The following is a 27621-nucleotide window of genomic DNA, read 5'->3' as shown; positions in this document are numbered from 1 at the left end:
TTTTTAAATTACGTAACAGTCTTTTATGAAATGAGGAAGCCGTGTCCGGCGTGGCTTGTGAGAGTGATATTATTATGTTCCTTTCAGGTTGTTTTATTTAGTCCTTTAATGGAGTTTAGATAGTAAATTCTCTTAGATATTTTCTTATACAATGTTATTAATTTTAATAGATAATTTTCGATACTTAGGGCCTGTTTCACCACTTCCTGATAAGTGACGAACAAGCTATCCACCGATTAACTTGACAGATCAAGTATGGAGAATCTGTCAAAAAAGTTGTGAATAGCCTATTCGGCACATTATCAGAGAGTGGTGAAACGGGACCTATGGCTTATTCGGAAAAATGTTTATGAAGAACAAAAATAGTAAGGATTGAATAGAATATATTTTGTAGAGAATGCTACGAAAATCATAGCAAAAATTGTAGAGCGCTACGAAAATTGTAGAGAACTACGAAAATCCTAAAGTGGTTACGAATACCGTAGAGCGCCTACGAAAACCGTAGATCAGCTCCGAAAAGCGTAGATGCTTCAAAAACCATAGCGTAGCCGCAACAAAAATTTTAGGCTGAATTTGTAATATGTGGCGGCTTGGTCGCTACAACGCGACGTAATGTAACGATTTATTAAGGTTCCGTACCCAAAGGGTGAAAACGGGACCCTATTGATGAGACTTCGTTGTCTGTCCGTTTGTCTGTCTCCAGGCTGTATCTCAAGAACCGCTATAGCTAGAGTTCTGAAATTTTCACAATACTAAAAACAAAATAACATTAATATTTAAAGGGGGCGTCCATACAACAAACGTGATTTTTTTTGGCCTTTTTTGCTCGATGTCAATAATAGTAATAGGTAGAAACTTGATATTTTTACGAAGGCCTTAATTATATGCCTACTTTAATATTTAATAATAATAATAAAAAAACATAATTTTTAGCCTATTTTTGCTCTGAAACCATCGTGCGCGAGTCCGACTCGCACTTGGCCGATTTTTTAAATTAGCGGCGTTTAGATTTGCTTAAATTACTTGTCTGCTCGCGGTGTAGCCGCCAAACCGCACATTCGGGCGGACGCATATAAATTCTTAGGTTTTGAAAATTGTAGAGTAACTACAAAAACCGTCGAGTGTTTACGAAAATAGTACAATATGGTCTACGAAAAATGCTACGAATTATGCATTGAACCTGAAAAACATGACCGGCAGTCATTTAAATCGACAATAATGGGTTTCGTTTTGGTATAAAATCGTCCCATTTTAGTTCATGCCACAGCATTGATTGGGTCGGTTTATATGCGCTTTGCCGGTAACTGCCGTGAATCAGGATGTTGATTTCTGTGGTTGATTCGTACAATGAAACTTCCGATGAACGATTTAACAAAATCGTTGGAGTTTATATTCTGTATCGTTTTTATTTTTTAACAAATATAAGTGATATTTCAGTCTTTTTATATGACAGGCATGTAAAATATGTAATTTGAATCAAAGGAAAAATAAATGCAAAAAATATCGTGTTTTGTGAATTTTTATGAAGTATTATTGAACAACAATATAATGTTACAATCCATTGAGTTTGCAACCAAATGTATTTTTTTTGTAAAAAGAGACTTTTATATTATATATAAACGAGCAAACGGGTTACCTGATGTCAAGCATCTACCGTCGCCCATGGACACTCGCAACATTGTAAAAGCTACAGGGTAATTTTCAAATCAAAATCAAAATATGTATTTCTAAATAGGTTAACAAAATTAACACTTTTAGAACGTACGTAACGTATTATAATTATGAGGCCCACCACCGGTTCAGGAACTAACTCTGCGAGAACTAATATTAGTACTTTGGCATTTATAATATTAGTGTGGATGCTTAACAAAACTTAACCCCCCAGGTGGCGTGGATCAGAGCGGACGACCAGACCATCCTGACTCTCCACACGCGGCTCGTGACGCACAGCTCGCGGTATGCCGTCACCAATGACTCCCCTGGCTCCTGGCAGCTTCATATCCGACCGCTCAAGGTGGAGGACCGGGGCTGCTATATGTGCCAGATCAACACCAGCACCATGAAGAAGCAGATCGGCTGTGTGGATGTGCTAGGTAAGTGTATTTTACTGATTACCCTTAGGGTCTATTAGATAGGATCTTACTTTTTTGACAGATTCTCTATGCTTCATCTGTCAAGTTAAGTGGTGGATAGCCTATCCGGCACTTATCAAGAAGTGGTGAAACAGGCCCTTACAATTTAATATCTCCAAACCAGTGTCCTGATTTTGTTGATTAGGTAGTTATTTTTACATCTATGTAATCGAAATTTTACTTGCAATATTATAATATCGATTTAATTAATAATATTTGGAGTTAAAGAAAAACAATGGAAACAGGAACAAAAAACTTACATACGTTAATGGAGGCTGCCAAAATCTTTCCTTGTGCACTACAGGCGAGTTCAAAGTATTTTTTTCTTCTTACTTTCTTACGCAAAAAAGTCAACGATAACTTAGTAAAAACAAGGAGGGGAAATATATACAAAAGTTTGACATTACATTCTTCATAACATTAAGATGTCACAAACACACTAGACACAAAAATATTACGCACACTGTAGACGTAACTTTACTTGCGCATAATGCACGATACGTATCGAGAAATCGTAGAAATACGTAAACTTACAGTTTTTTACAGTTTGCGTATCAAGGAATCGCAGAAATGCTTTCAAAATATTAATATTGAGATGTCATAAAATATTCTTATAAACACGTCCCGTCCGCATATGAGAGGGGAAAACTTAGTGTCTACGTGCCCCGGCACGAATTGGCAAATATCCTATTCAGTTTAACTTCTGATCTCTTCAAGCATGAAGCAGGTGTCTTTTATCGCAAACGAAACAATAAAGACAGCGCGGGGAATGGGAAAAAATATGAAAATGTTCGAAAGTTTCATGCATCTGCCAACTTAAATGGCATTTGAGTTTTTACTTTTGATTGTCATTTGTTTTGTTTAAACGTTATCTTAATTTGATACTCCCCACACCGATTTCGGTGACGGTGGCCAGTTTCATTGGAACCAGTACAAAAGAGCTGATCTCTCGCTCTTCTGTACTGCGCACATACTTGAGCACTATAATATTACTCCTACGTACCTAGCCTGGCTTCAATGAAACTGGCCACCGTCACCGAAACCGGTGTGGGGGGTATTATTATCTTAATTTACTTTATAATGAAACTAGGTGCTGCCCGTTTAGATATTGTAATTCATTTATAGCGTCACAATCGTATATTTAGCGATATACTCGTAATATTATCATTTTTTGTGCTTCAATGTATTTTTCTACCAAAAGTAATTAATATTTTATTTTATTAGGGTTCCGTACCCAAAGGTTAAAAACTGTACCCTATTACTGAGACTTCGATGTATGTTCGTCTGTCTGTCGGTCTGTCTGTCTGTCTCCAGGCTGTATCTCAAGAACCGCTATAGCTATACTTTTGAAATTTTCACAGATTATGTACAGCCGTTGCCGCTATGACAACAAAATATACTAAAAACCAAATTAAAATTTAAGAGGGGCTCCCTGCATACAACAAACGAGATTTTTTTGGCTTTTTTTGCTCCTAATTCATAATGGCAGTAGGTAGGCACCTAAAATATTCACAAAATCTTTATTTTTAATTATTATTAATAAGAGGAGCTCCCATACAAAAAACACTATTTTTAGCTCTGTAACGGTACGGAACCCTTCGTGCTCGAGTCCAACTCGCACTGAGCCGATTATTTATATTCATTAATATATTTTTGCTAACCATGCTAATATTACAAAAATGCGAAAGTAATAATATTATCTTCACGCGTAAACGATAGATATTGAGTGAGATATTTCTTCTCTACGAATACTAGAAACAAATCAAGGCCATGCTAAGCGGGCCGAACAGTAAATATTATAACGATACTGTTTAAATCCCAAATCTTAACCCTATTATGACAGCGCAATATTATTTATTACTACCAAGATAATGATAATAATCCGCCTTTGATCAGCCCGTGATTAACCCGACCCTTTTGTTTCCCTCAACTAGATTTATAATTAGAATATTATATTTGAATAATTTACCAGTTTAGAGTGGAACTTTTAATATGGCGTCTTGTTAATTGTTGGTTTTATACTATTTTAATAGTCCATGTGTATGTTTCAATCCATAGTATTGCCTAATTTCTTAAACCAATTTGTCTTTTATATAAAAACTAGCTGTCCCGGCAAACGTTGTTTTGCCATATAAATAATTTTTGGTATGAAAAATAGATGTTGGCCGATTCTCAGACCTACTCAATATGCTCACAAAATTTCATGAGAATCGGTCAAGCCGTTTCGGAGGAGTATGGCAACGAAAACTGTGACACGAGAATTTTATATATTAGACAACTGAACCTGTGGCTAAGCGAAAAAGGTCAACCGATTTCGCTACTTATTTTTAGTTGTGTTTGTTAATATCGTAGGAAGATTCTTATGAATTAAAAATAAATCGAATTACGTTGAAAATAAATTAATTACTTGGAATATTCATGAATACTGAACGCCGTACCGTACCGCTACCGCCGTATAATAAACCAGATATGTCGAGACAATGCCCGTCGGGCCCGCTAGTTGTCAATAAGCTTTGATAATACTACGGGTAAAATCTATACTATACTAATATCGGTCTATCTGTCTGTCTGTTACCTCTTTACGCCCAAAATGCTGAACCGATTTTGATAAAATTTGGTATGGAAATACCTTGGGTCCCGGGAAAGGATATACGACACTTTTTATCCCGGAAAAATGTACGATTCCTGCGCGATATACGAATTTTGGCGCAAGCGAGTTATCTAGTTAGCTATATTTGCATTGTCTGATCATAATTTTTGATGATGAAAACCAAATTTAGATGGTTTTTCTCCCACAAGCGATTCTTGACTGCAATTCCGATCAAAGCTTTGACGAACTTTGAGAACGGACGGCAGAGCGGAATAAACAAACATAAGCTACTTGCCAAAATGAAGCACTTCTTTGGTAAACTGTTTCGAAATTCGAATATCAACGCTAGCAACTTGACAGTTGAATGTTGGAAAACGCAAAATCATATCTTGCATATTCGCGTATTTAAAGCAATTTTGAGAAGTGAAATATTCCAATTTTCGAGACAAATTTATTAGCATTTAGTATTTAGAGATGTATAGAGTCCTCAGACCTACCTACCAGGCCAGATGAGCATGCAAAGTTTTATTAAAATCGGTCCAGTCCTTTCCTACGAGTTTTCCAAAGACCACTAAAACACGAAATATGATTGGAAAGCAAAGCTTGTTCTACTGTGACTAGGTAAATATTATAATTATTATTTATTATGTTTCAATAGACTTTGTACTAGGTGATCAACTTAGGGAATACAACAAGTTTCCTCAAAATAGGTTCAGTTTTTGAGATAGGGAATTTTTAATTTTTCAATTTTGTAAAATTATGAAGTCGGTTTTTTTATATTCTTCTCCAAACTTTGTGATGCTCGTCAGAATTCGACAGACTAATTTGAGGATATAAGCTATTATCATCAAACTCTTTGAACATTCGCAAAATGAACTCCTAATTAAAGTAAGAATTTGGCCCCCGGGTTGTTTGCTGAGGCCAAAGTGAGGCCGTGGGATATTAACAAGTTAATTAATGAAGCTAAATAAGTTACAGGTTAAAATATATTTTTAATGTAGAATTGTTTTCGAAAGGTTCACAAATAATAAATTTTATTACGACGACTTTATGCGTCTCGTGAGATTTTTATCAAACATTGCGCATTATTTTATTACTATATATTTTAATTACTTTACTAAGTGAACAAATAATTCAAAACATTACTATTATCTCATAATCTATAATTAATAAGTACCCAAAGGGAGTTATTTTTTACAGTCAAAATTTTGCATTTACTTTTTCAACTTTGTACATTGCTTAGGTATGCAAGAAACATTATGGCTGATATGTATGTCCAGTGGTCTTTGCAACATATCAGACAGAGGCAGCACGTTATGAGGACTTAAGGCGAGGTGAAAGCCCATTTTGTTATTTCTTGACACCCGATTTTACCTAGTCCCAATATAAGTAATAACGAAATGAAAAAAATATGAGATATATAGCACAATATTTAAAAGAATTTAAGCCATAAACATTTTAATAAAAAATTATACTTTCACTGTAATAAATTTACAAACTAACCTCCGACAAAATTCTTTGTCATCGAAATATAAGTATTAAGTAGTAACAAGAATAACTTACATTTTATTTTAATAAATTGTTAATTAATCTATTTTAAAAAGGTCTGAACCGAACAATCTTTTTTCTTAATATTTATTTAGAAAGTAATTTAGAAAGTACTTAATATTTATTTAGGAACTACCAAAAGGGATGCGCCACTGCCGGTAGGCAGAAAATGAGAACTCAGGGTGTGGTTTCAGGACTTTACTAACTAAGCAAAGTTGTGGATCAGTGGTCCAGTTTGTTACAGTATTTACACTTTACAGTATATAGTTACTACGATAAAGATTAACACAACGGAAAGACGATGTTGCTTGCGGTGCGAACGTCGTGTGTATTGCGCGGGAGACTGAAAGGTACGTACGCGCAGTCTCACGGCTTGAAATCCACTGAAAACAAAATGGCGGGCGGCGGGTGCCGTCTGTTTTCAAAAAGGGGCGCGGCAGGCGAAAGGGGAGGTGCCGCGTTTACAGCGCATTACACTGGCACCACACTCACACTCGCAGCATATCTAGCTGGCATGCGTCGTCGGGAGGCCCTCTTGGGCAAGACGCGGTTATTTGTATTAACATGATTTGCTATAAAAGATATTTAAAAATCATGAAAAATAGAGAAGATCCGCCCTTAGGAACTACAATTTTATGCTAAGCTAAAATAAATCTTATTGCGATGCATACACGCTTGCTCTTTGGTTGTGTCCAAGGTTATCGTTTTGGATTGAGATAATACCTCGCCTTAAGTGTAAACGTGTAGTAAAATATATTTTTATTAAAACAAATTACCATAACATTGATATTATTATTAAAAAAACTGAATAAAAATATCCAGCAAAACGTTATGATGTTAAAAAAGTTACATATTTTTAAACGAAACCACTTTTTTTATTGTAAAAAATTCAATTTCTATTTCAAAACGGAAATACGTTTTACAGTTTTCAATCGGTGTGTATCAGTCGGTTGAATCTGTCACTCGATCGTAACACTCGTTTCAAGTGACGGGGGTTCCCCTATCTGATGACGGAGCAAAGTGGTGTTTTTTGTTTGTGGATTTCTTAATACAGATTAGGTTTATGCTGATCTTTATCTCGGGATAAGCTGTTTGAATAAAGTGTTTGTATTTTGTCACTTTGAGCTAAGATGTACAAAAATGAAATCATTACAAAATAAATCATGACTAAGTAATAAGTATACATACTTAGGATTTATATATAATCAGCACGATTAACTTTATTAGGCAGCCCCATTCACTTTGACAGGTAGAACTATTAACTCTTATATCAGTTAGCACGACTTACTTTATCTAGCAGCACGATCATCTTTTTTAGTCAGCACGATTAACTTCATAGGGCAGTATGATAATTTTTTTATTAGCCTATAGTGTCCCACTGCTGGGCAAAGGCCTCCCCCAGGATCTTCCACTGTTCTCGCTCCTGCGCCACCGATAGCCAGCCTGGCTGGTATGCCTCCAGCTCGTCACGCCACCTTCTTCTAGGCCGGCCTCGGCGGCGGCGTCCATCTTCGGGTTTCCACTCTGTTGAGACCCTTGTTCAGCGGTCAGGATGCATGCGGCTAACGTGACCCGCCTATTCCCACTTCAGCTTGGCCGCCTTGACACCTACGTCCTTGATGCCCGTTTGGGAGCGCAGTATGGTGTTTCTTATTTTAACGAGAAGCGTTACTCCTAACATGCTGCGCTCCATTGCTCTTTGGCATACCCCGAGTTGAGACCTTTGCGAATCGGTCAATGACCATGTTTGCGCACCGTAGGTTAGGACGGGCAGAATGCACATCTCGACGAGTCGTGGCTTCAGGGTAAATCCCCCTTCATCAGTATGATAAACATTCACTTTAAAACGGAGCATGAATCAATTTAAAACTTTATCGGGTATGGCAGCACGATTAATTTTAATTTAGCGTCAGTAGAATTGTCACTTCATCATCGCTCTGAAACAATGGAACAAGTGGACATTGAGTGCATTGCAGTTTCCTCACGCGTACTTTTCCTAGTTGTGCTCTCTCGTCACGACTCGCCTTACAAATGCATTCTATTCTAATGGTAAATAGTCGAACACACTGACTCGTCGACTTGTGCGCAGTGTAGGAATACAATTAGAACTACATGTTCCGAGTCAATGTTTCCTAAACTATATAATACTGTGATCCAAACAGTGAGAACTCAAAGCAATACATATCTTTGTAATTTTTTTACTGTTTTACTCTGATCAGGTGTCTAATTATTATTGTAGCTTGAACTGAGATCAGGATAGGAACAGCCGAAAAAAGGGTTAGAATTATTAAAAGTGAAACAAAATAAATGTGTTATTTCTTATTATCTACAGTATCAAATCTAATAATGAGAAATAACATGTTTTAATTAAGATAATTACAAACAACACTGACGGACGCCATATTTTTCATGCCTGCTGTACTTGTGAATGATAGGTCTATTTTGTAAACTAATATTAATATTTGAGGCTGATACCGTCCTGAAATTAGCAGGTCGATGTCTGTCAGTACGAATATCGACGTAAAGGACATTAAAATAACATTCATATCAGCGCGCCTTGTACAGTAGCGGTTACGACGCTCGCTGCGTCCTTGATAGGGCAAAAGTCAAAGTCAAAGTCAAAAAAAATTATTCAGAATAGGTCTTTTTTAAAACACTTTCCGAACGTTGATGCTACTGGGGCCTACCACCGTCACGTTCATGTGAAAAGTATAAAATAGGAGAAAGTTATACTTTTCACATTAACGTGATTGTTAGATTAAAAATTCCTCGTGAGGAACTGTAGTGTAACTGATAATTATTAAATATAAAATTTTTCGATGCTCTAAGCCAACAGCTTAGAAAGTTTATAGAATATTTGCAGAAAAATCGATGACCACGGTACATTTTTTTTATGAAAACCTATTGAGTTTGGAAAAAAATACTCGTAAGCAATTGAAGATTAAAGACCAGTCTACAACATTTTTTTTTTCGGTATTGTGCTTTTAAGTTGTACCCATAAAGTTAATATACCTAGCGGAATAGAGCAACAATCTCAAAGCTGTCAAACGAAACCGAAATTGGTTTTCATCTGTGTGAAAAATAATAAGTGTACGTATACACTGACACAAGCATGATTGAACATGAATTCTATGAGATTAAATTGTCAACGTGCGGCACGTGCCGACTGGACGTCAAAAAAAGAGTGCTGCTGTCAAGTATCACACGTCTCTTTTTACCACGCAGTATTACTGATAGTGACATCTCTATTGCTCAGGCCTTTGTTTCTCTATTCCGCTAGGTATATTAACTTTATGGTTGCACCAGACTTTATAGAGGTTGAACTTAGACGAAATTGCCAGGTAGCCCCTTAAAAGTGAATTAATCACTAAAGTACGAAAATCTACAAATACAAAAGTAAGATAAAGCTTACTCTACTTTTATACTATTTCTGGATATTTGATAAGGTTAGGGTGCGTAATTTTGTAAGTCGCGAGTCGCAGAATTTTGGTCGCGTAAATTATTTTTTATACTAAATCGCATCACAAAACGCTCGTGTGAATCAAGTAGGAATTTTGTATGAAACTGAATGCAGCAGAATTTCTGCCAACCGAAATTCTGCGACTCACGACTCACAAGATTACGCTAATTTGGCTTCACTCTTATTCGGTACAATTCGATACTGGCTTGGTACTGCAGTAGGTGCTAAGATCGTACGTAACCCATCCCTGGTGACCACACGTGACATTTCAGGCTGCGGTTTTGTAATCCGGTGTACGTACTCCAAACACAGGCTAGTCAATATTACGGTATATTTACACAATACCGGGATAAGTTCAGAGCATTGAAAATAGAACTTTGAGTTTAAATCATTAGAGTTGAACATCGAAGAGCTAAATTTTATGTCTCAATCTAAAATTCAATACTCAAAATATGTTTGATTTTCCAATTATAATATCATTTTTCATAATACATATTAACTTAAATAAGATAAAGACGTTTAAAACCTTGATACTTTTTCAATCGTTTTTAACTTTTTAATTAATTTTAAAGATTTATTATGTCTTACAAGTTATAAGTAAATAGCCACCTAGTAGTAAGTAATAATGTTGGCTCAGATTAACGAATTATTGACAATATATTGCGCGTAACAGCAATTAACACCTTGAACACACACTTTATTATAGGCCAGGCGTCCACGGACTTTATGTTGTCGCTGCGATTTTTTTTCAAAAGGTCGCTATAAAACAACGTTGATTAATAATAATTATTAAACCATCACCGTTTTAAATTGTGTAAGTACTGTTACTTAGACGTTTCATAAACAAAAAAGTTAACGTATACGCAATTTTGTCACTATGAAATTGGTCACACACTCCTAAAGTTAGACTTGTCTGGCAGTGAAAGACGAGATACTCGTAATATTAGAGTTATCCCGAAGGAAATAAGTTATCTTATAAATTAATATAATTTAATGAAAGTAATAACCTTAGCACTTGATACCACCTGTAACTGCGACTCGAACTCTATAGTTGCTAATCGTTCTTACCTCTAAATGAGAATTTATTTACTTTGTACAACTGTACTGGCTGTCACTGCCTCTTAGACTTACTTACTACACATGATGTCTCTCCTTACTTAACATGGTGGCCTTGCGCTATTTTAAATCAAGAAAAGAAAATCGCAGCGACATGAGTTGCACGTATGCGGCTAGCCTTATACATAAATCACATGAAGTTAGCCCGCGTCTCGGGGGTGTGCGATAATTCGAGCGTGTAATATTGCTGATGTTGGCGGTGTTAAACCATCTCCGGAGACTTTTGTACACGATTAGGTACTTGTATTGACGTTAGTATTGCAATGTTGCATATTATTGGTACCTGATGTAGGAAGCAGTACCTTTATTAAGGTACATTAATTTCCGCTACATATTGAACAACAGATAGTCGTAATTATTTCAAAAACGTTAAGAGATCAGTAGTTTCCGCTTATACATTTAGGATCAATTCAGACCGCAACGCGACGAGGCGAGGTGAGGCGCGGCGCGGCATAAATTTGTATGGATTTGACAGATTTCAAATGCGCGAGACGTCTTGCGAATCTGTCAAATCCATAATATAGAAATGCATCTAGGCGTCGCGTTGCGGTCTGAATCCATCTTTACATTTCACCGTTTTCATCACTTTGTTATAACAAAAATCGGTCTTGTAATAAAGATGTAATATTATCTTTTTAAATCTTTATGTTATTGTAACGTCAGTTTTTTTTTTATGAAATAAGGGGGCAAGCGAGCAAACGGGTCACCCGATGGAAAGCAACTTCCGTCGCCCATGGACACTCGCAGCATCAGAAGAGCTGCAGGTGCGTTGCCGGCCTTTTAAGAGGGAATAGGGTAATAGGGGAGGGTAGAGATGGGAAGGGAAGGGAAGGAAATAGGGGAGGGTAGGGAAGGGAATAGGGTAGGGGATTGGGCCTCCGGTAAACTCACTCACTCGGCGAAACACAGCGTAAGCGCTGTTTCACGCCGGTTTTCTGTGAGAACGTGGTATTTCTCCGGTCGAGCCGGCCCATTCGTGCCGAAGCATGGCTCTCCCACGTATAAAGTATGCTTGCAGTTAAATATTATAAAATTAAACTTAATATAATTATTTGTTTATCTATGTTTTATTATTTAAGCTAAAGTCTGCCTGTCGGTTGCGCCGTTTAAATAGAAAGGCGGTATGAGAGGACATTACATTAGAATGATTTTTCCAGAAAAATATAAGTTTTCTGTGCCTTAAACGAGGTTAAGAGGAGCAACATATTATACTTTTATTCGGATTCCTTATTTAACGTAGCTATTAAACGACTTAAATAATATCTTCTAAGCGTTACACCTAATTAATTTATTTACAAGCACAGCCTTTCACATCCACAGCAGTAGAACCTCTAACCATCGCTAACACCAAGGTTAATTTCAGTTACAATTGAAATCAATTAAATTCGCCATTAATTATGTATTAACTCGAATAATGTGTACTCACTAAATGTAAAGAGTGAATCGCGACTCGTCAAATATGTGAGCTAATAAAATTTTCAGTAGATATTGATGGAGTATTGATTGGGTTTTAACTGCAGATTGACTGGCTGAATTATATATTTACAGCTGCTGCAGTGTTTAAACCAGACTGAAACTTAGTTTAGTGGTGGATTCAGTGATAGTTAAATTAACGGGAAAATGCTATAAAAATATAACGTTAAAACTTATCCCGTTAGATATTCATAGCGAGTTTCTCGATTGGCGGAATTCGAATTAAATAAGTGTAAATTAAGGATTTTATCATGGAAGTCTTCTGGCAGTCAGCAAGCTGCAAATGTTGAATTATGGCTAAGAACACTATAGAGTCTCGATTTTATCAGTTTCAAAACAAAAAAGCTAGATTAAAATAATACACATAGACCTACACATAGACAGACAGATACGTCAAAATATATATATTAATACTAGCTGTCCCGGTGAACTTCGTGTCACTTTAAAACCTTCCCTGGACTTCTACGAATATTTTAAGACTAAAATCAGCCCAATCCGTTCAGCCGTTTTCGAGTTTTAGCGCGACTAACACATTTGAAAATCCATTTTTATATATAAGAAGATTATAAAGCGGAAGAGTTTGTTTGTGTTTGAACGCGCTAATCTCAGGAACTACTGGACCCATTTAAAAAATTCTTTCAGTGTTAGATAGCCCATTTATCGAGGAAGGCTATATTTTATTACGCTAAAACTACTAGGAGCGAAGAAATAGAGGAAAATTATATGAAATTGCTTATTATCTTAAGAACTACTGAAGCAATTTTTATGTTATTTGGCACACTTGAAGAATAGACCACGTGAAAGGTAGGCTATTTTTGCGGAAATATGTACCTTGAAATTCCTAAATTACGCGGGCGAAGCCGCGCGGAACATCTAGTATATAATAATATTCCTCTATTTACATGAGTGATAAGGGTAAAATATAAAGTTGAAGAAAACCATTAGCGAAATTAACAATGATGTGATCGGTTTTGTTGTCGCGTTTGTGTGTAATTTAACGGTGCTTCAGTTCAGCTTCATTTAAAAGATACATAAGTATCTTTTAACTGAAGCACTTTGTATAAACACAAAAATGGCTCACAGAACACCAGGGATCGCGGTATGGGTATTATACCGTGATCATCACCTGAGTGGGGTCCTTTTTGGTGGAATTCGCATTACACTGCATTGTATTAATTACCCAAATAGACACTAATATATACTATGTCCGTCTGTTTATTAATTTTATTTTATTTTTATGTTATTTTTGTTTCTGTGTTATTTCTATATACTTATTGTTTTTTTTTTCTTTTTGCTTGTGTAATTTTTTTTTTTATGAAATAAGGGGGCAAACGAGCAAACGGGTCACCTGATGGAAAGCAACTTCCGTCGCCCATGGACACTCGCAGCGTCAGAAGAGCTGCAGGTGCGTTGCCCGCCTTTTAAGAGGGAATAGGGTAATAGGGGCGGGTAGGGATAGGAAGGGAATAGGGGAGGGTAGGGAAGAGAATAGGGTAGGGGATTGGGCCTCCGGTAAACTCACTCACTCGGCGAAATACAGCGTAAGCGCTGTTTCACGCCGGTTTTCTGTGAGAAAATGGTATTTCTCCGGTGGAGCCGGCCCATTCGTGTCGAAGCATGGCTCTCCCACGTATAAACTGCATTTAACAATAACTTCTAATGAGAAGTTTTTCTTACTCTACTTATTAAGTCAAGTAGTATTTTCAACAGTATTTAACATAATTAAATTAGTAGAAACATTTCTAGTTGGTACATTTTTCTCAAAGGGAAAGTGCATTCGATAAAGTAGTTACTCTGAACAAAGCGATTGGTTCTGTAGTCGCTTTTTTGTTCTAGAACTAATGGATATGCCGTGGTTCGCTAGCGGTTGAAGGGGAAACCGATACTTAGAATTAAAATGCCTTTTATGCCACAAAGTACAGTTGGCAAAAGTTACAGGAAAAATAATATTTGAAGAAAATTTACTTGAAACACTTTGCCGTCTCAGCTTGCTCTTATAGCTTGATTTACATGGAAATTTTTGTTATATTTATTTGATAACAAATGTGCTAAATCAATTGCGTGTATCGTTGCAATTTATTGCTAACAAGACTTACTTACACATAATAAGCACTTATTATTTAGCAAATTTATTTGAAACTAGATGAAGCCCGTAAATCAGTTGCGCCAAAATTGGTTTGTCGCTCGGGAACCATATATTTTTCCGCCTAACGCCTCCGTGGTCTAGTGGTATAGAGCGCGACTCTTGACTCGGAGGTCGTGGGTTCGATTCCCGCGTTGAAAACATGTTATTTCCAAGTTTGGTTAGGACAATGCAGGCTGATCACCTGATTGTCCGACAAGTAAGATGATCCATGCGTCGGATGGGCATGTAAAAAGTCGGTCCTGCGCCTGATCTCTTGCTGGTCGTGTCGGTCTTCCGTCCCACTGGGTTATGAGAGTAAAGGAATAGAGAGTGCTCTTGTGTACTGCGCACACACTTGGGCACTATAAAATTACTCATGCGTAGGTGGCCTGGTTTCAATGAAACCGGCCACCGTCACCGAAACCGGTGTGGAATATTATTATATATTTTTCCGGAAAAAAAGTATCCTACGTCCTTTCCCGTCACTCAAAGTATCTCCATACCAAATTTTAGCAAAATCGGTTTGAGCATGAAGGTAACATGACAAGTGACAACGGAGTTACGGGCGTCATCTAGTATTCCAAATTCCAATAAATCGATATCTCAGAGAGCGTAGTTACGATAAACTAGTTTCATAATCAAATATTTCTCTCACTCTTCGGCTTCACATTTTTGCTCTGAGGCAAATAAAGTAATTGATTTGATTGAGAATGGAATGGAACAGACAAATCCCTCGATTGGGCTGACGGGATCGGACATTTTACTACTTTTATATCAGCAAATTGAATTTTGAATTTCTTTTGATGGATTTAATGAATCGGGAAGCTTTTGACTTTATGCCTTTGTTTATGCTATTTTTATATATTGTTGATTCTTCTTGCGTTTAAACATTGTATGGGTCTAAAAATACTTCAACAAAATAATACGAGAAAGAAAGTGCGCTTTTATAATTTTGGACGTGGTGGTAATATCGTGGACGTCCGTGGTAAAACGATAACATAGGGAAGTAAAATGTATGGGAATATATTATGAAGACGCTTGTAAATTTTCGTCGACGATAACTTTTTAACGTACACAGAGGACATCACAACGTCTATACTCTTCTGAACCGCACAAAACGTCCGCGGTGCTTAAATCAAAAGGGCATTTAACGTACCCAAGTTTTATCGTGGAAGTCGGCTACCACGATAACGTGATGCCCAGAATTATAAAAGCGCACATTATATTATGTTGATTACAACTTCGCTTATCGTATGGGAACCATATATTTTTCGGTATATCTGGGGCAAGTGAGTGCCCCTGCCAAGATGAGCCAAGCGAATCGCGCAAGGGCACTTGCGCACACACCTACCTTTTCTCGAAACGTTTTGTCGTATTTTTGAACCCTCGTAACTTTGGTTTGAATAATACCAGATAGTTGAAATTTTTAAGATATAATGACATGGGTATAGTTATTAAATGCGCAAATTTTGAATATCGTAGCTATTATACTTTAGATTTTATAGGTGTCCAAAAATCCACAATTTGGTCACTGACTCACCGATCATCAAAACTGTTAGGGTACTTCCTGAAGTCTTAAATTTGGTATGTAACATAATATTAGTACTGAAACAACATAAAAATTATCAAACTCAACTTTCGCCAGGGCTTTGAACTTAATACTAAACTAAACTAAAATATACAGTAATGATAAATGGCCAGGCCACCGATTTTGACTAATGTGTAGAGTTTATAGATTCTCCTTGTGCGGCTGACACATTATAATATTATTATCAAATATTTTGCCGTGCTTTAGGTTTTTAGATTTAGGGTTGAGTATGTAAGGTTAGAAACTTGGCTCTACATGAGATCTCACTACTTTTTGACACGACGAACTATAATATTATGTTCTCATCTTGGCAACATTTTTACATGAAAATGTTTTTGGTGGGATAAACTATTCTAATTATGAAAAATACATATCCGTAATAGTTCAGTAGACAGTCTCACATTTTTCTACTTCAAATACATTAACATTTTATACTACAACCGTACTTCACTCTCTCTGTCTGTTAACTCTTCACGCCCAAACCGCTGAACCGATTTTCCTGTTTGATATAAAGATACTTTAGGGCTTAGGAAAGGGATACTTACTAAAAATCATATTGATTATTAAATAATAGTTTTCATCACTGAAAATTGCATGGTTTTTCGGGATAAGCATAATATTATCAGTGCGTGCAATGAAGTTGCAGGCTTTATCTAGTTTTCATGTAAATAAAAAAGTTTATATAATAAGACGTATATTTCAATATCTTGATAAAGTAAAATTGATCGAAAAATTATAATAATAATAATAAGTTAATCTGAAGTTGCTTGGTCACAAGCCCGCAGCTTTAGTAAAACACCCCTAGTGGAGAAGTAAAAAACAAAATAATAATAATAAATAATAATCTTTATTTCTCCTCACAATACAAGTTCAGATAATAATATTAACAGAATTTTTGACAGTCACGTGAAATTGTAAGGAGCTGGTGTCCATTATAGGTCATGCCTGTATTACAGATCACCAGGTCCTCACTCCAAGGAACATTTTTTTTTTAAATATTTAGGTAAGATTCTAATTTACAATCATGTTACAACATGATGAGAAGATAAAATCTTATAAAATATATCTGTTTTTAACAAAAGTCAAGTAAAGCAGTGCAATAATAAATGCCCTTTAAAATATCATTTCAAAGTAATCATCAAAAGGATTAGTTAATTAGGCTGATCTCTGATAAAATGATGAATATTATTCTTAATAATTTTATGCCAAACGAAAGTACGAATTAATATGATTTATATTAATTAAAATGAATCCACTTAGTTATTTAGAGCGAATTTTTATGAATAATTTTCACAGACCTTATTAATTATGGTTATTATTAACGTTAGGTATTGAAAGTATAATAGTGTTATAACTTGTACTCGTTCTCCAAGTTGGCCTATGATGATACGAGTATACAAGCTATTTCAGATGTATTGAGTAACACATTCGTTTATGTTTGCCCATGATCGACATCGATTGTGAAGACAACAACGCAATCACAATGGCAATCATGTTAGCTATCATGGCCCAACGTGAGGCGAGTTGAAATAAAATAACAGTGGCTCAGAAATATTCAAAAACTTTTTTCGAAACCATCTATCATACACACAAAAAACTCTTATCGCTGCAGAAATATGACAGAAAAACATCCTGTTCAAATGAAAGCAAAATTTAAATATTGTCCGCCGTTGAATTAAATTTTCCCGAAAATAGTATTACAAAGATTATAATCTCTTGATTTATGTGAAAATTCAGCCATTTACCAGAAACGCGGACAAAAGTAAATTATTCCAGGAAAAACACTTCGAGTGGGAAAAGAATGTATTCGCTTTGTGGCCGAAATACTGTTATATTAAAACATCATGTATTCATGGTTACAATGTATTTTACTGCGAGAAATAAAATATTATAAATTTTATTGTATAATGTATCTTCTTGTTATATATAAAATTCTCGTGTCACAATGTTAGGCCGCGTACTCCTCCGAAACGGCTTTACTGATTTTATATCCATATTCAGTGGGTCTGAGAATCGGCTACTGGCTACATATTATATTGATTAAATAAATAATAGTAAATTATTACAACTCGAGACTGACGGCGGCCATTGTTTGTGTGACGGGATAGCGATGGAAGTTGTCATGGTAACATACTTATTTAATTACTTCAATAAAATAATATGGGCGAAATACTTGATTTATATTGTGGCAAAGCAACGTTTACCGGGACAGCTAGTATTGTTTTTTTTTTTTTTTTTTATGAAATAAGGGGGCAAACGAGCAAACGGGTCACCTGATGGAAAGCAACTTCCGTCGCCCATGGACACTCGCAGCATCAGAAGAACTGCAGGTGCGTTGCCGGCCTTTTAAGAGGGAATAGGGTAATAGGGGAAGGTAGGGATGGAAAGGAAACGGAATAAGGGAGGGTAGGGAAGGGAATAGGGTAGGGGATTGGGCCTCCGGTAAACTCACTCACTCGGCGAAACACAGCGCAAGCGCTGTTTCACGCCGGTTTTCTGTGAGGACGTGGTATTTCTCCGGTCGAGCCGGCCCATTCGTGCCGAAGCATGGCTCTCCCACGTCAAATATATTGTAACTAGGTGATGCCCGCGGCTCCTTTGCGCGTTTGGTTCATCGCGCTGGACAAAGCTGGCTGGCTGAAAATGTACGGGTATTTTTCCGGGATGAAAACTGAAAAGTATTCTATGTCCTTTCCCGGGACTCAAAGCATCTCCATACCAAAGGAGAATGAACTGAAGTGGTCCAAATAAAAATAAGTCCAAATAAAAATAATCAGTAAAAAGTTATTTTGTCATAATCCTATTGTCAACAGTTTAAGAAAAGTACAGAAATAAACCAAACATAAACACATAATTTCGCATAATAATTAGTATTAATTGAAGACATAAGTGGATGAACCACATAACTATCAATTTGAGGACTGCCGTTTTTTTACATAAATGAAGGCTTTAGGGCTGAGAAAATGATTTGCAATCAAAAAAATGTGGATTCAGTGCTGGCTAGCTATAATACCTATGAAGTAGGAAAGTTACAAGGCTTGTTCAAATTGTAAGCAAAAAATGAGTTGTTCTTATATTGTAAAATTTTAGTTACCGGCTTTTCCACTCGTGTCTTTAATGTTTACAACAAAGTTAATTTTACTAATATCTTGTCAACAGTCCCTCCGAACATCGTGGACGAAGGCACCAGCGGGGATTTGACGGCCAAAGAGGGGAGTGACGTCACAATCTCCTGCAAGGCCGACGGCAGACCACACCCCAGAATACTGTGGAGGAGGGAGGACGGTACCAACATACAGCTGAGGAACGAGGCCGGGGAACTACATAAAGGTTATTTTTTTTATAAAATAAGGGGGCAAACGAGCAAACGGTCACCTGATGGAAAGCAACTTCCGTCGCCCATAGACACTCGCAACATAAGAGCTGTAGGTGCGTTGCCTTTTACGCTCTCTTCTTGAAGGTTTTTTAATGAAATAAGGGGGGAAAACGAGCAAACTGGTCACCTGATGGAAAGCAACTTCCGTCGCCCATGAACACTCGCAGCATCAGAAGAGCAGTGGGTGCGTTGCCGGCCTTTTAAGAGGGAATAGGGTGGGGGTTGGGAAGGGAAGGGAATAGGGGGTCGCCGTGCATTTCTTGTACGCATTAGACAACTTTGTCTATGAGACGTTTTGTTTCAAATGTGCGCGTCTAGTACTTTTTATTATATTGCGATAGTCTGTCTTAAAACTCTCGTGTCTCCAATGTGCGGTCGCCCTTATGCTTACTATATTTTTTTTTAATTGGCCAATACTTATCCAACTCAAACAATTAAATCAATTTAGATATTTATAATGATGATACTGCAAAAATTCCATTTTATATTATATTGTAGTGTTTCAGTTGTATCAAATACACGCAATTTTCGACTGCAAGGTGGGAAAACCATTTTCCTTCTGTGAAACCATCAAAATGGTTTTCCAAAATACGTTAAGCAAATTCTGTTCCCTATTAATGTACCATTTGGCTGATCCCTTCGGATTTGGCCATCGAAATAGAATTTCACTAAAACATTTACTTCAAAAGTACGGCTTTCGATTCTGCTTTTGAATATTAAATTTTTGTTCCTAAAAGTTCTTTTGTAAAAAAACATTTTTAATATTAAATTATGTTTTGTTTACTTCAGATATTGAATACCTATCTATACAAAAAATAAGATTATGAATTTTGTCATTTTAGTACCTAGATTAAAAATTTAGATTTAGTTCTGAAAGTAAAAAACTATTCCAAAATGCGTTTCTATTACATTTTAAAAATGTTATACAAGAAGTCTCAACTAATCTATTAATAATTCTAAGAATATTATGATTCATAAAATGAAATGCAATACTAACTGTACTCAAATAAATATTAGATACGCCGACCCTACTAAATCAAACATCAAAGAACAAAATAACGTCCAATATAGTGAATGAAATGTCTGCCTCGGTCCCCATAATATATTTGATTATTTGAATGTTTGTTAGTAAATAACTTATGTTATACGCTTATTTATAATGAATGTAATATATTTTTGTTTATTAGATGCAACGCGATGATGCATTATATCTAAACAAAAATGAAATGTTGATGATTCTTTGACGTTTTAATTTTGTGTTGCTTTTATGCGTCACTAAAAGAGATGAAATAAGGTGCTTGTTTCATATCGTTTTGGTATAAAGTGACCCTAATGATGAGCATTTCACTAGCTAATATGAAACAATGCAATTATTAATTCATTAATTAAAAATGCTTTCGGGCATCTTAATACGAATATTAAAATAATATAACATTATATTATAATAATACACAATCGATCTGAGAAACATAAAACTGCTATTGAAATCTAAGTATAATAGGCAACCTTAATAAAAGCTCCAAGTCCCAACTAATGTTCCAGCAATATTTATTAAACTAATAACAGTAAAAACTGCTCATTGAGGCATCATAATGAAGTCATTGTAATTGCAGGCGACTACAGACTTCCTTTATACCGTTACACTTAAAAATAAAAGTCCCGTAATAGAAGGTCATAATAAAATCGTAATAAAGTCATAAAAAGGCCCTATTATAGCGAACAAGGGAGTAAAGGAGCATTGCGTGTCCTTAGCAATAATTACTGAAATTAAGAAACCCTCAGAAAAACTTAAGTGGCCCCGTCAGGTATGAGAGTGGTCGGAGATTTATAGACGACCTGATTTATTTTCGCTTCTAAAATCTTTCTTTTATTGCCAGCAATAAAAATACTTGCACGTATATAGGCTTATTTAATTTTTCCGGGACGGCGTAAAATGGTCCATCCATCCAATATAAATGCATTGAATATAACGTTAAATTTCTATTTTTGCTCTTTTGGCGTAAAAATCTATACTATTCTGATGTTATAGAGCTAAGTATTAGGGTTTTGTGTTTAAACGGACCAATTTTACAAACTTTCACGACCGATTTTTGTGTAATTTGGCTCAAGTATAGAGTAGACAGGTTTAAGACAAGGGTTCCATTTTGCGGAAAAAGTTACGGTTTCTGTAGATTTTTTTAATTACATGGGCGGAGCCGCACTGAACCTCCAGTTAAACTGTAGTGAAGTAAAATCTTGAAATAAAAAATATATTTGTATTGGGCTATAATAGAATATTATAATGTTATAAAGCAATAATTGCTTATAATTGCTTATTTTTAATAATTGCTTCAGTAACAAGTGCAACAGTATGTCAAACTTACTGGCACAAATAAAGTTGGGATAGCTTTTTTAACCAAAATAGTATTTATTCTACTTTTTCTTTAAAAAAATTCAATCAAATGTTTGCTACATATTGTTGAATTTTTCTTGGGATTCCAACCAGCACGCCCAATTAATTTCAGCCATTTTCCTCTTATTAGAGGATCTTGAGGGAATCTGTAAAACAAATGATTATGATATATAAAAATAAACCTTCCTCTAGTTTTAAAGTCACTCTATATTATAGTAGTTATATTATATTAGCTATAATATAATATACTATTAGTTAAAATAAGATAATATGTCCTTTTTAGTCCGGCCGCACATTATCCGAATTTCTGATCACAAAAATTCGGACGCCCCGCCCCGCTCATACAAATTCTTTTAGTATTATGGGTCTACAACAAAATGTATGAACAGAGTGCGTTCCGCCGGTCGTCCGAATTTTTCTGATCAGAAATTTCGGATAATGTGCGACCGGGCTTAATTAAGGTGATAAATATAAAGGTAAATGATTTTTATTTTAGTTTTATGTTATTGTAAAATATCGATAAGCATATCGATAAATTTGATTCAAGCACTAGCGTATATGTAAAAAAATTTGATGAAAAATTATTTTTCAAAATTTGTGTAATATAAGAACAATAGTACCTTTAGTTACGCAAAATATGAAAGTAAAAGGGAGGATTCACAATATTTTATTTGAAATAGAGAACTAAAGACAGAATAGAGCGAAAATAAACACATCGTAGCAATTAGAACATGAAGATTAATTACGGGTGAAATGTATATTTTTCAGGATTATTCCTATGATTTACACTGCAATCACTCACAGCACAAGTTATTATTGTTATATATAATAGTATTTGTTGAAAATAACATACGATATTAATAATACATTGCAAATACCGAAAGGGCATAAAAACAATTGACGAATTTTGTCGACCTGTCAAATAAAAGTTGTTACAATTTTCATTAGACTGCCTCTCTCTTTTCATCTTGTTCTAATTCCATAAAGGATTTTCTTCTCTCTCGCACTCTTTGTTGGTCTTTAGCATTATATGTTTATGGATGGTGTAGCACTCCCTTTAAATCGCGGTATCGCTTGTTTGCGGAGTATAATTAGTATGGTTTAAAAAAATCCGGGATAGGTCGTAATACTCAATCGAAAGTAACATCGGTGAACGAATAACCTCCTGAAAGTTCAGTTGTTGGGCTATCGTCATAGAATTTGTACTTTGTAGAAGTATCTACATGTTATTATCAATTAATTTTACGACCTAGAATATATACCTAAAGATAGAGAATGGGTGCTAAGCTAAGTACAGAAAAGTTTTAACGTGACCAGAAAAGAAAAGAAACCTTAAAAAAAGAAATGGAATCCCACCAAATCATTAAATGTAAAAAGGAGCCAAGCAAAATATTGCATAGCCATGGAATATATCTATCGTAAAAAGTTTTCAGATCACATTCAAGCCAAGCCTTCAACTTATTTTGTAATTTAAATCAACATTCAGTGAATTTATTAATAGTTTTTTTTATTTTATAATTATTATAGTGGCTTGGCAATGAGCACTAGAGAAATAATCAGCGACTGATAGGATTTATTGGGTACCATCGTCCACATACGTCGTTACATACTAAAAAACATTTTACGCTTGCAGTTTGTGTGAGTATGAACTACCCCAAATATGAAGTTTTATACTTATTTGTTTTTCTTGTGCTCATTGCCGAGCCACTATAATAATTATAAAATAAAGAAAACTATTGAAAAATTCACTGAATGTTGATTTAAATTACAAAATAAGTTGAAGGCTTGGCTTAAATGTGATCTGAAAACTTTTTACGATTGATATATTCCATGGCTATGCAATATTTTGCTTGGCTCCTTTTTACATTTAATGTTTTGGTGGGATTATTATATCAAGATTGCATCGAAACCATAATCGAAAGTGTATTATGATAACTGAATTCAGTAGAATTTACATTTTTTCTGCTAAGCTGTTTAATGTTTGTGCATACGCTTTACATCAATAAGGTAAATTATAGAATTTGTATAATTAAATATCGACTATATAATAACGAGATTAAAGTCTGTTAAGTGAATTATAATATTATGTCACTTATCAGACTTCCATCTCTTTCCTCTTCAGTTCCAGTCTATTCAATCCAGAAAAAATCCGCTTACAATTTTTGCGAAAGTAATAGTTAAGGAAGGATATTACACCACAGGGGATGTAATTATTTCCATTCTCTTCGAGTCTGGAGCCTTCAAAGAGTTGTAAGCTTTTAATCAGACAGTAATTAGGCAACAAAGGCGACTAATCCGAGATAATAGTATTGGACGGTACTCGGTACTCCTGGCACAGCATAAATACTAAACAGTAGACCACATTCATACTAACCACCCGAATCGAGCACGCGTACAAGTTAAAGTGATTTAAGGCTGAGGCAACAGGAGATCAGAAATGCTAAAATTTAAAGTAAAGAATGGCAGAATTCCTTTGTCAATCTGTCACTTGCTGCCGTAGGAAAAAAATTTTTTTGGAAGTCAAGTTAACCAATATGAATACTGTTTAATTATTTATACCACTTCTCGCTACGAACATGTGAATTAAAATTTTTAGGGCTTCAAATAATTTACCTATTTTGTTACAAAAAGCATTTTCGATGTAATTTAAAATCGAATTAACGTTTTTACGGTAAAATTTAAAATAACTTACACTCAGCACTAAGATTTAAGAACCATGCATAGCGTCAAACTTATCTGTGTGTGCATCTAATTTTAGGACACAGCAGAGTTGCGCTACTGAATGTATTTGTATATTGTGTTCGTACCTTAGCTGTATCCTAATGTGTAGACTGAAGTTAGTACAGGTGAGGAAATGCTTTGTACGTTGACATACTCCTGAAATTAGCCAAGAACAAACGGTAACAATACAACACAGTACACTGTTTTCATTTCAGTTGACTGACTACGTACGTAATAATATGAGTTTATCAATGATCAAAGAATGAACATATTATCATTATGTTCTTTTAAAATATTTGATCGTCTTAAAAGCATTATAAAAATAAAAATTGAAGAAACATTTTGTAAAATAAGAGACATTACAGCTATATTAAGTTTAAGTATTTTAAATGTTTTAGATTTCTATAAATGTGTAGATTGCAAACAAACACATTTTTTTGGGTTATAATAATTCATGCGTCTGCACTCAAACGCTTTTGAGAATTACTTAATTTTATTTTAATGAAGAGTTTCACAGCAAATGTATGGAGTATAATAATTAATAAAACTGCGTTTTAAGTACGTGATTAATAACAAACTCTTCATTATATGAAATTTGAGTAATTATAAAATGTCTCTGAGCTTGGCCGTTATAATTTTAGCAACACATGAAATGGTGTAGAATTACGGGCGTGAAAAATATTCAAATGACTAAACTGAATTTAAGGTGCATCAAATTATATAAGTCCAATAATTTGAAAGTGGGTCGCTCGCTGCGGCGGCGAAGGAATATTTTTTATCCGAGGGAATTCAATACGAAATGGAAGCAAAAAAAGAACCCATTCATTAGAGATGCTTACTTCTCAATCGAATTTAAAATCCAACTTGTATCAGGTTTTCGCTACTTTATTTAATCGTTGTAGAAAGAACGTGTAATTATACCTTAGCTGAAGCAACGTAGGATAGGAAATTGATTTTAAAAGAACAGGGTCTTAACCAAGATGTATTTTTATTTTCAACCGACTTCCAAAAATGAGGAGGTTGCACTTTAAAAGTTTGGCTTAAAAACATTAAAGGATGTTTTGTCATCATACATTGCAAAATAATTAAGGTAATTTAAAGCAAAACTATTGTCAAACTGACTAGGTCATTCGTTCTGCACGTTGAGTAATATTTAATACTAGCTGTTACCCGCGACTTCGTCCGCGTTAGTAAAGTAGATCACGTCCCAAGTATTATTTATTGTACAAAAATATTCAATGTACAGCCATTGACTTTCCTACGATTTTATTATATATAGATGTTACGCGCGGCTTCGTTTGCGTAATTTAGGAATTTTACGCAACCGTACATTTTTCCACAAAGAAATAGCCTATGTCCCTTCACGTGGTCTATTCTTCATGTTTGCCAAATAACATAAAAATTGCTCCAGTAGTTCTTAAGAATCTTAAGATAATAAGCAATTTCATATAATTTCCTCTGTTTTTTTGCACATTTTCCTCTATTTCTTCGCTCCTATTAGTCGTAGAATAATAAAATATAGTTTATGGTCTTTCTCGATAAATAGGCTATCTAACACTGAAAGAATTTTTCGAATCGGACCAGTAATTTCAGAGATTAGCGCGTTCAAATAAGGCCTTTCAATTTCCCCTCGTTTTTTCCATACATTCCTCTATTTCTTCGCTCTTATTAGTCTTAGCGTAATAAAATATAGCCTTTAACCTTCCTCAACAAATGGGCTATCTAACACTGAAATATTTTTTTTTAATCGAACCAGTAGTTCCTGAGATTAGCGCGTTCAAATAAGCCCTTTCATATAATTTCCCCCGTTTTTCCACATTTTCCACTATTTCTTAGCTCCTATTAGTCTTAGCGTGATAAAATATAACCTGTAGCCTTCCTCGATTAACGGGCTATCTAACACTGAAAGAATTTTTCAAATCGGACCAGTGTATCCAGAGATTAGCGCGTTCAAACAAACAAACAAACAAACAAACTGCAGAATTATAATATTAGTATAGATAAATATTTAAATCGAATGTCAAATGATATTTAACTTACCATCTGCACAAAGTTTCCTTTCGTCTTCCTAGTTAGTAAAAACAACTATTGTTATAAATTAAAAAATATATATTTTGCAGTTAATAAAAGTAATATTCAATTCATATTACAAATACTTTTCGTATAGTTTTCTCTTTTCAATGACAGTAGAGCCCACTCAAGAAGCAAATAATCTGATGGATTACAAAGTTTAAGACAATCTTACTTGAATTCTCCGCACATTTTAATTTGGCTTATTTAATGTTACTTAAATAACCATGAATACTTAGTTGAATTAAGCCCAACCCTTAAGTAATTAACATTTAACGTAAAATAAAAATGAAACCGTAAAGCGCAGTTTTTATGTTTTATTTTACCTCTAAGTTATTACTCCTCGTAATAATAGACAATGATGGCTGAGATGTATAAATAAGTTAATTGTCGTTGATTGAATTGCACTAAGGGTCAGTTCATTCTGATCGTAGCTTATTTAAATCATTTCTCTGCAGTAAAACGCTGTGTGCGGTTCTATGTTACTGTGCCTTTTTAAATATATATCTTGGTAGTTTTGGAATCAATTCGGTAAAAAACAAATTTGATAGCTATCTAGTCTTATAGGGTAACCATAAGAGTGGAGAGTAAGATAACTTTCAAATGAACAATCGAATAGCGTACATTGTCATTTGTCAGCTTTTAGTTATGTCCACACTTTGCATCTTCAATTTTCGTCATCTTCTGTCATTCACCTTTAAGCGTTTTGGCGCATTTAATAATGCGTCAACGAACGCAAAGCTAACATTGTCTTTTTTGCTCAGTTATAGTGTCTGTCAGATTATTGTAACAGGTGCGACCAGAACATTTTACTGGGTGGAATATGTGCGGCTTTTTTGGTCATAAGAATGTCCAGAAAAAAGAACAAAACGAAATTTTTGGATACTGTCAGACCGTAAGCGTCGCGGGCATGCCTCCCGTGCGCTGTTGACTGCGCTATAACGCATCCCCTTGATGAACAAAAAAGGCACAGTGTGGACATAGCTTTTAGATAATATAAGCAACCATAGCAAAAGCTCAAAAAGTACTC

The 27621-nt window shown here is 35.1% G+C and overlaps 1 protein-coding gene across 1 annotated transcript in view; it reads left to right on the top strand.

The window, feature by feature from the left end:
* The window catches only part of LOC121734279 (opioid-binding protein/cell adhesion molecule homolog), a 109322-nt gene that overhangs the window by 57495 nt on the left and 24206 nt on the right, over window positions 1-27621 (top strand). Inside the window, exons 3-4 of the mRNA XM_042124775.1 lie at window positions 1886-2093; window positions 19192-19362. Of these exons, the coding sequence (XP_041980709.1) occupies window positions 1886-2093; window positions 19192-19362 (379 nt within the window). The remainder of the gene's footprint in view (window positions 1-1885; window positions 2094-19191; window positions 19363-27621) is intronic.

The sequence above is a fragment of the Aricia agestis genome, chromosome 15, assembly GCF_905147365.1.
Source record: "Aricia agestis chromosome 15, ilAriAges1.1, whole genome shotgun sequence".
NCBI classification, from domain to species: Eukaryota; Metazoa; Arthropoda; class Insecta; order Lepidoptera; family Lycaenidae; genus Aricia; species Aricia agestis.
The sequence above is the reverse complement of the archived record's forward strand: the minus strand, read 5'-3'. Positions and strand labels throughout refer to the sequence as shown.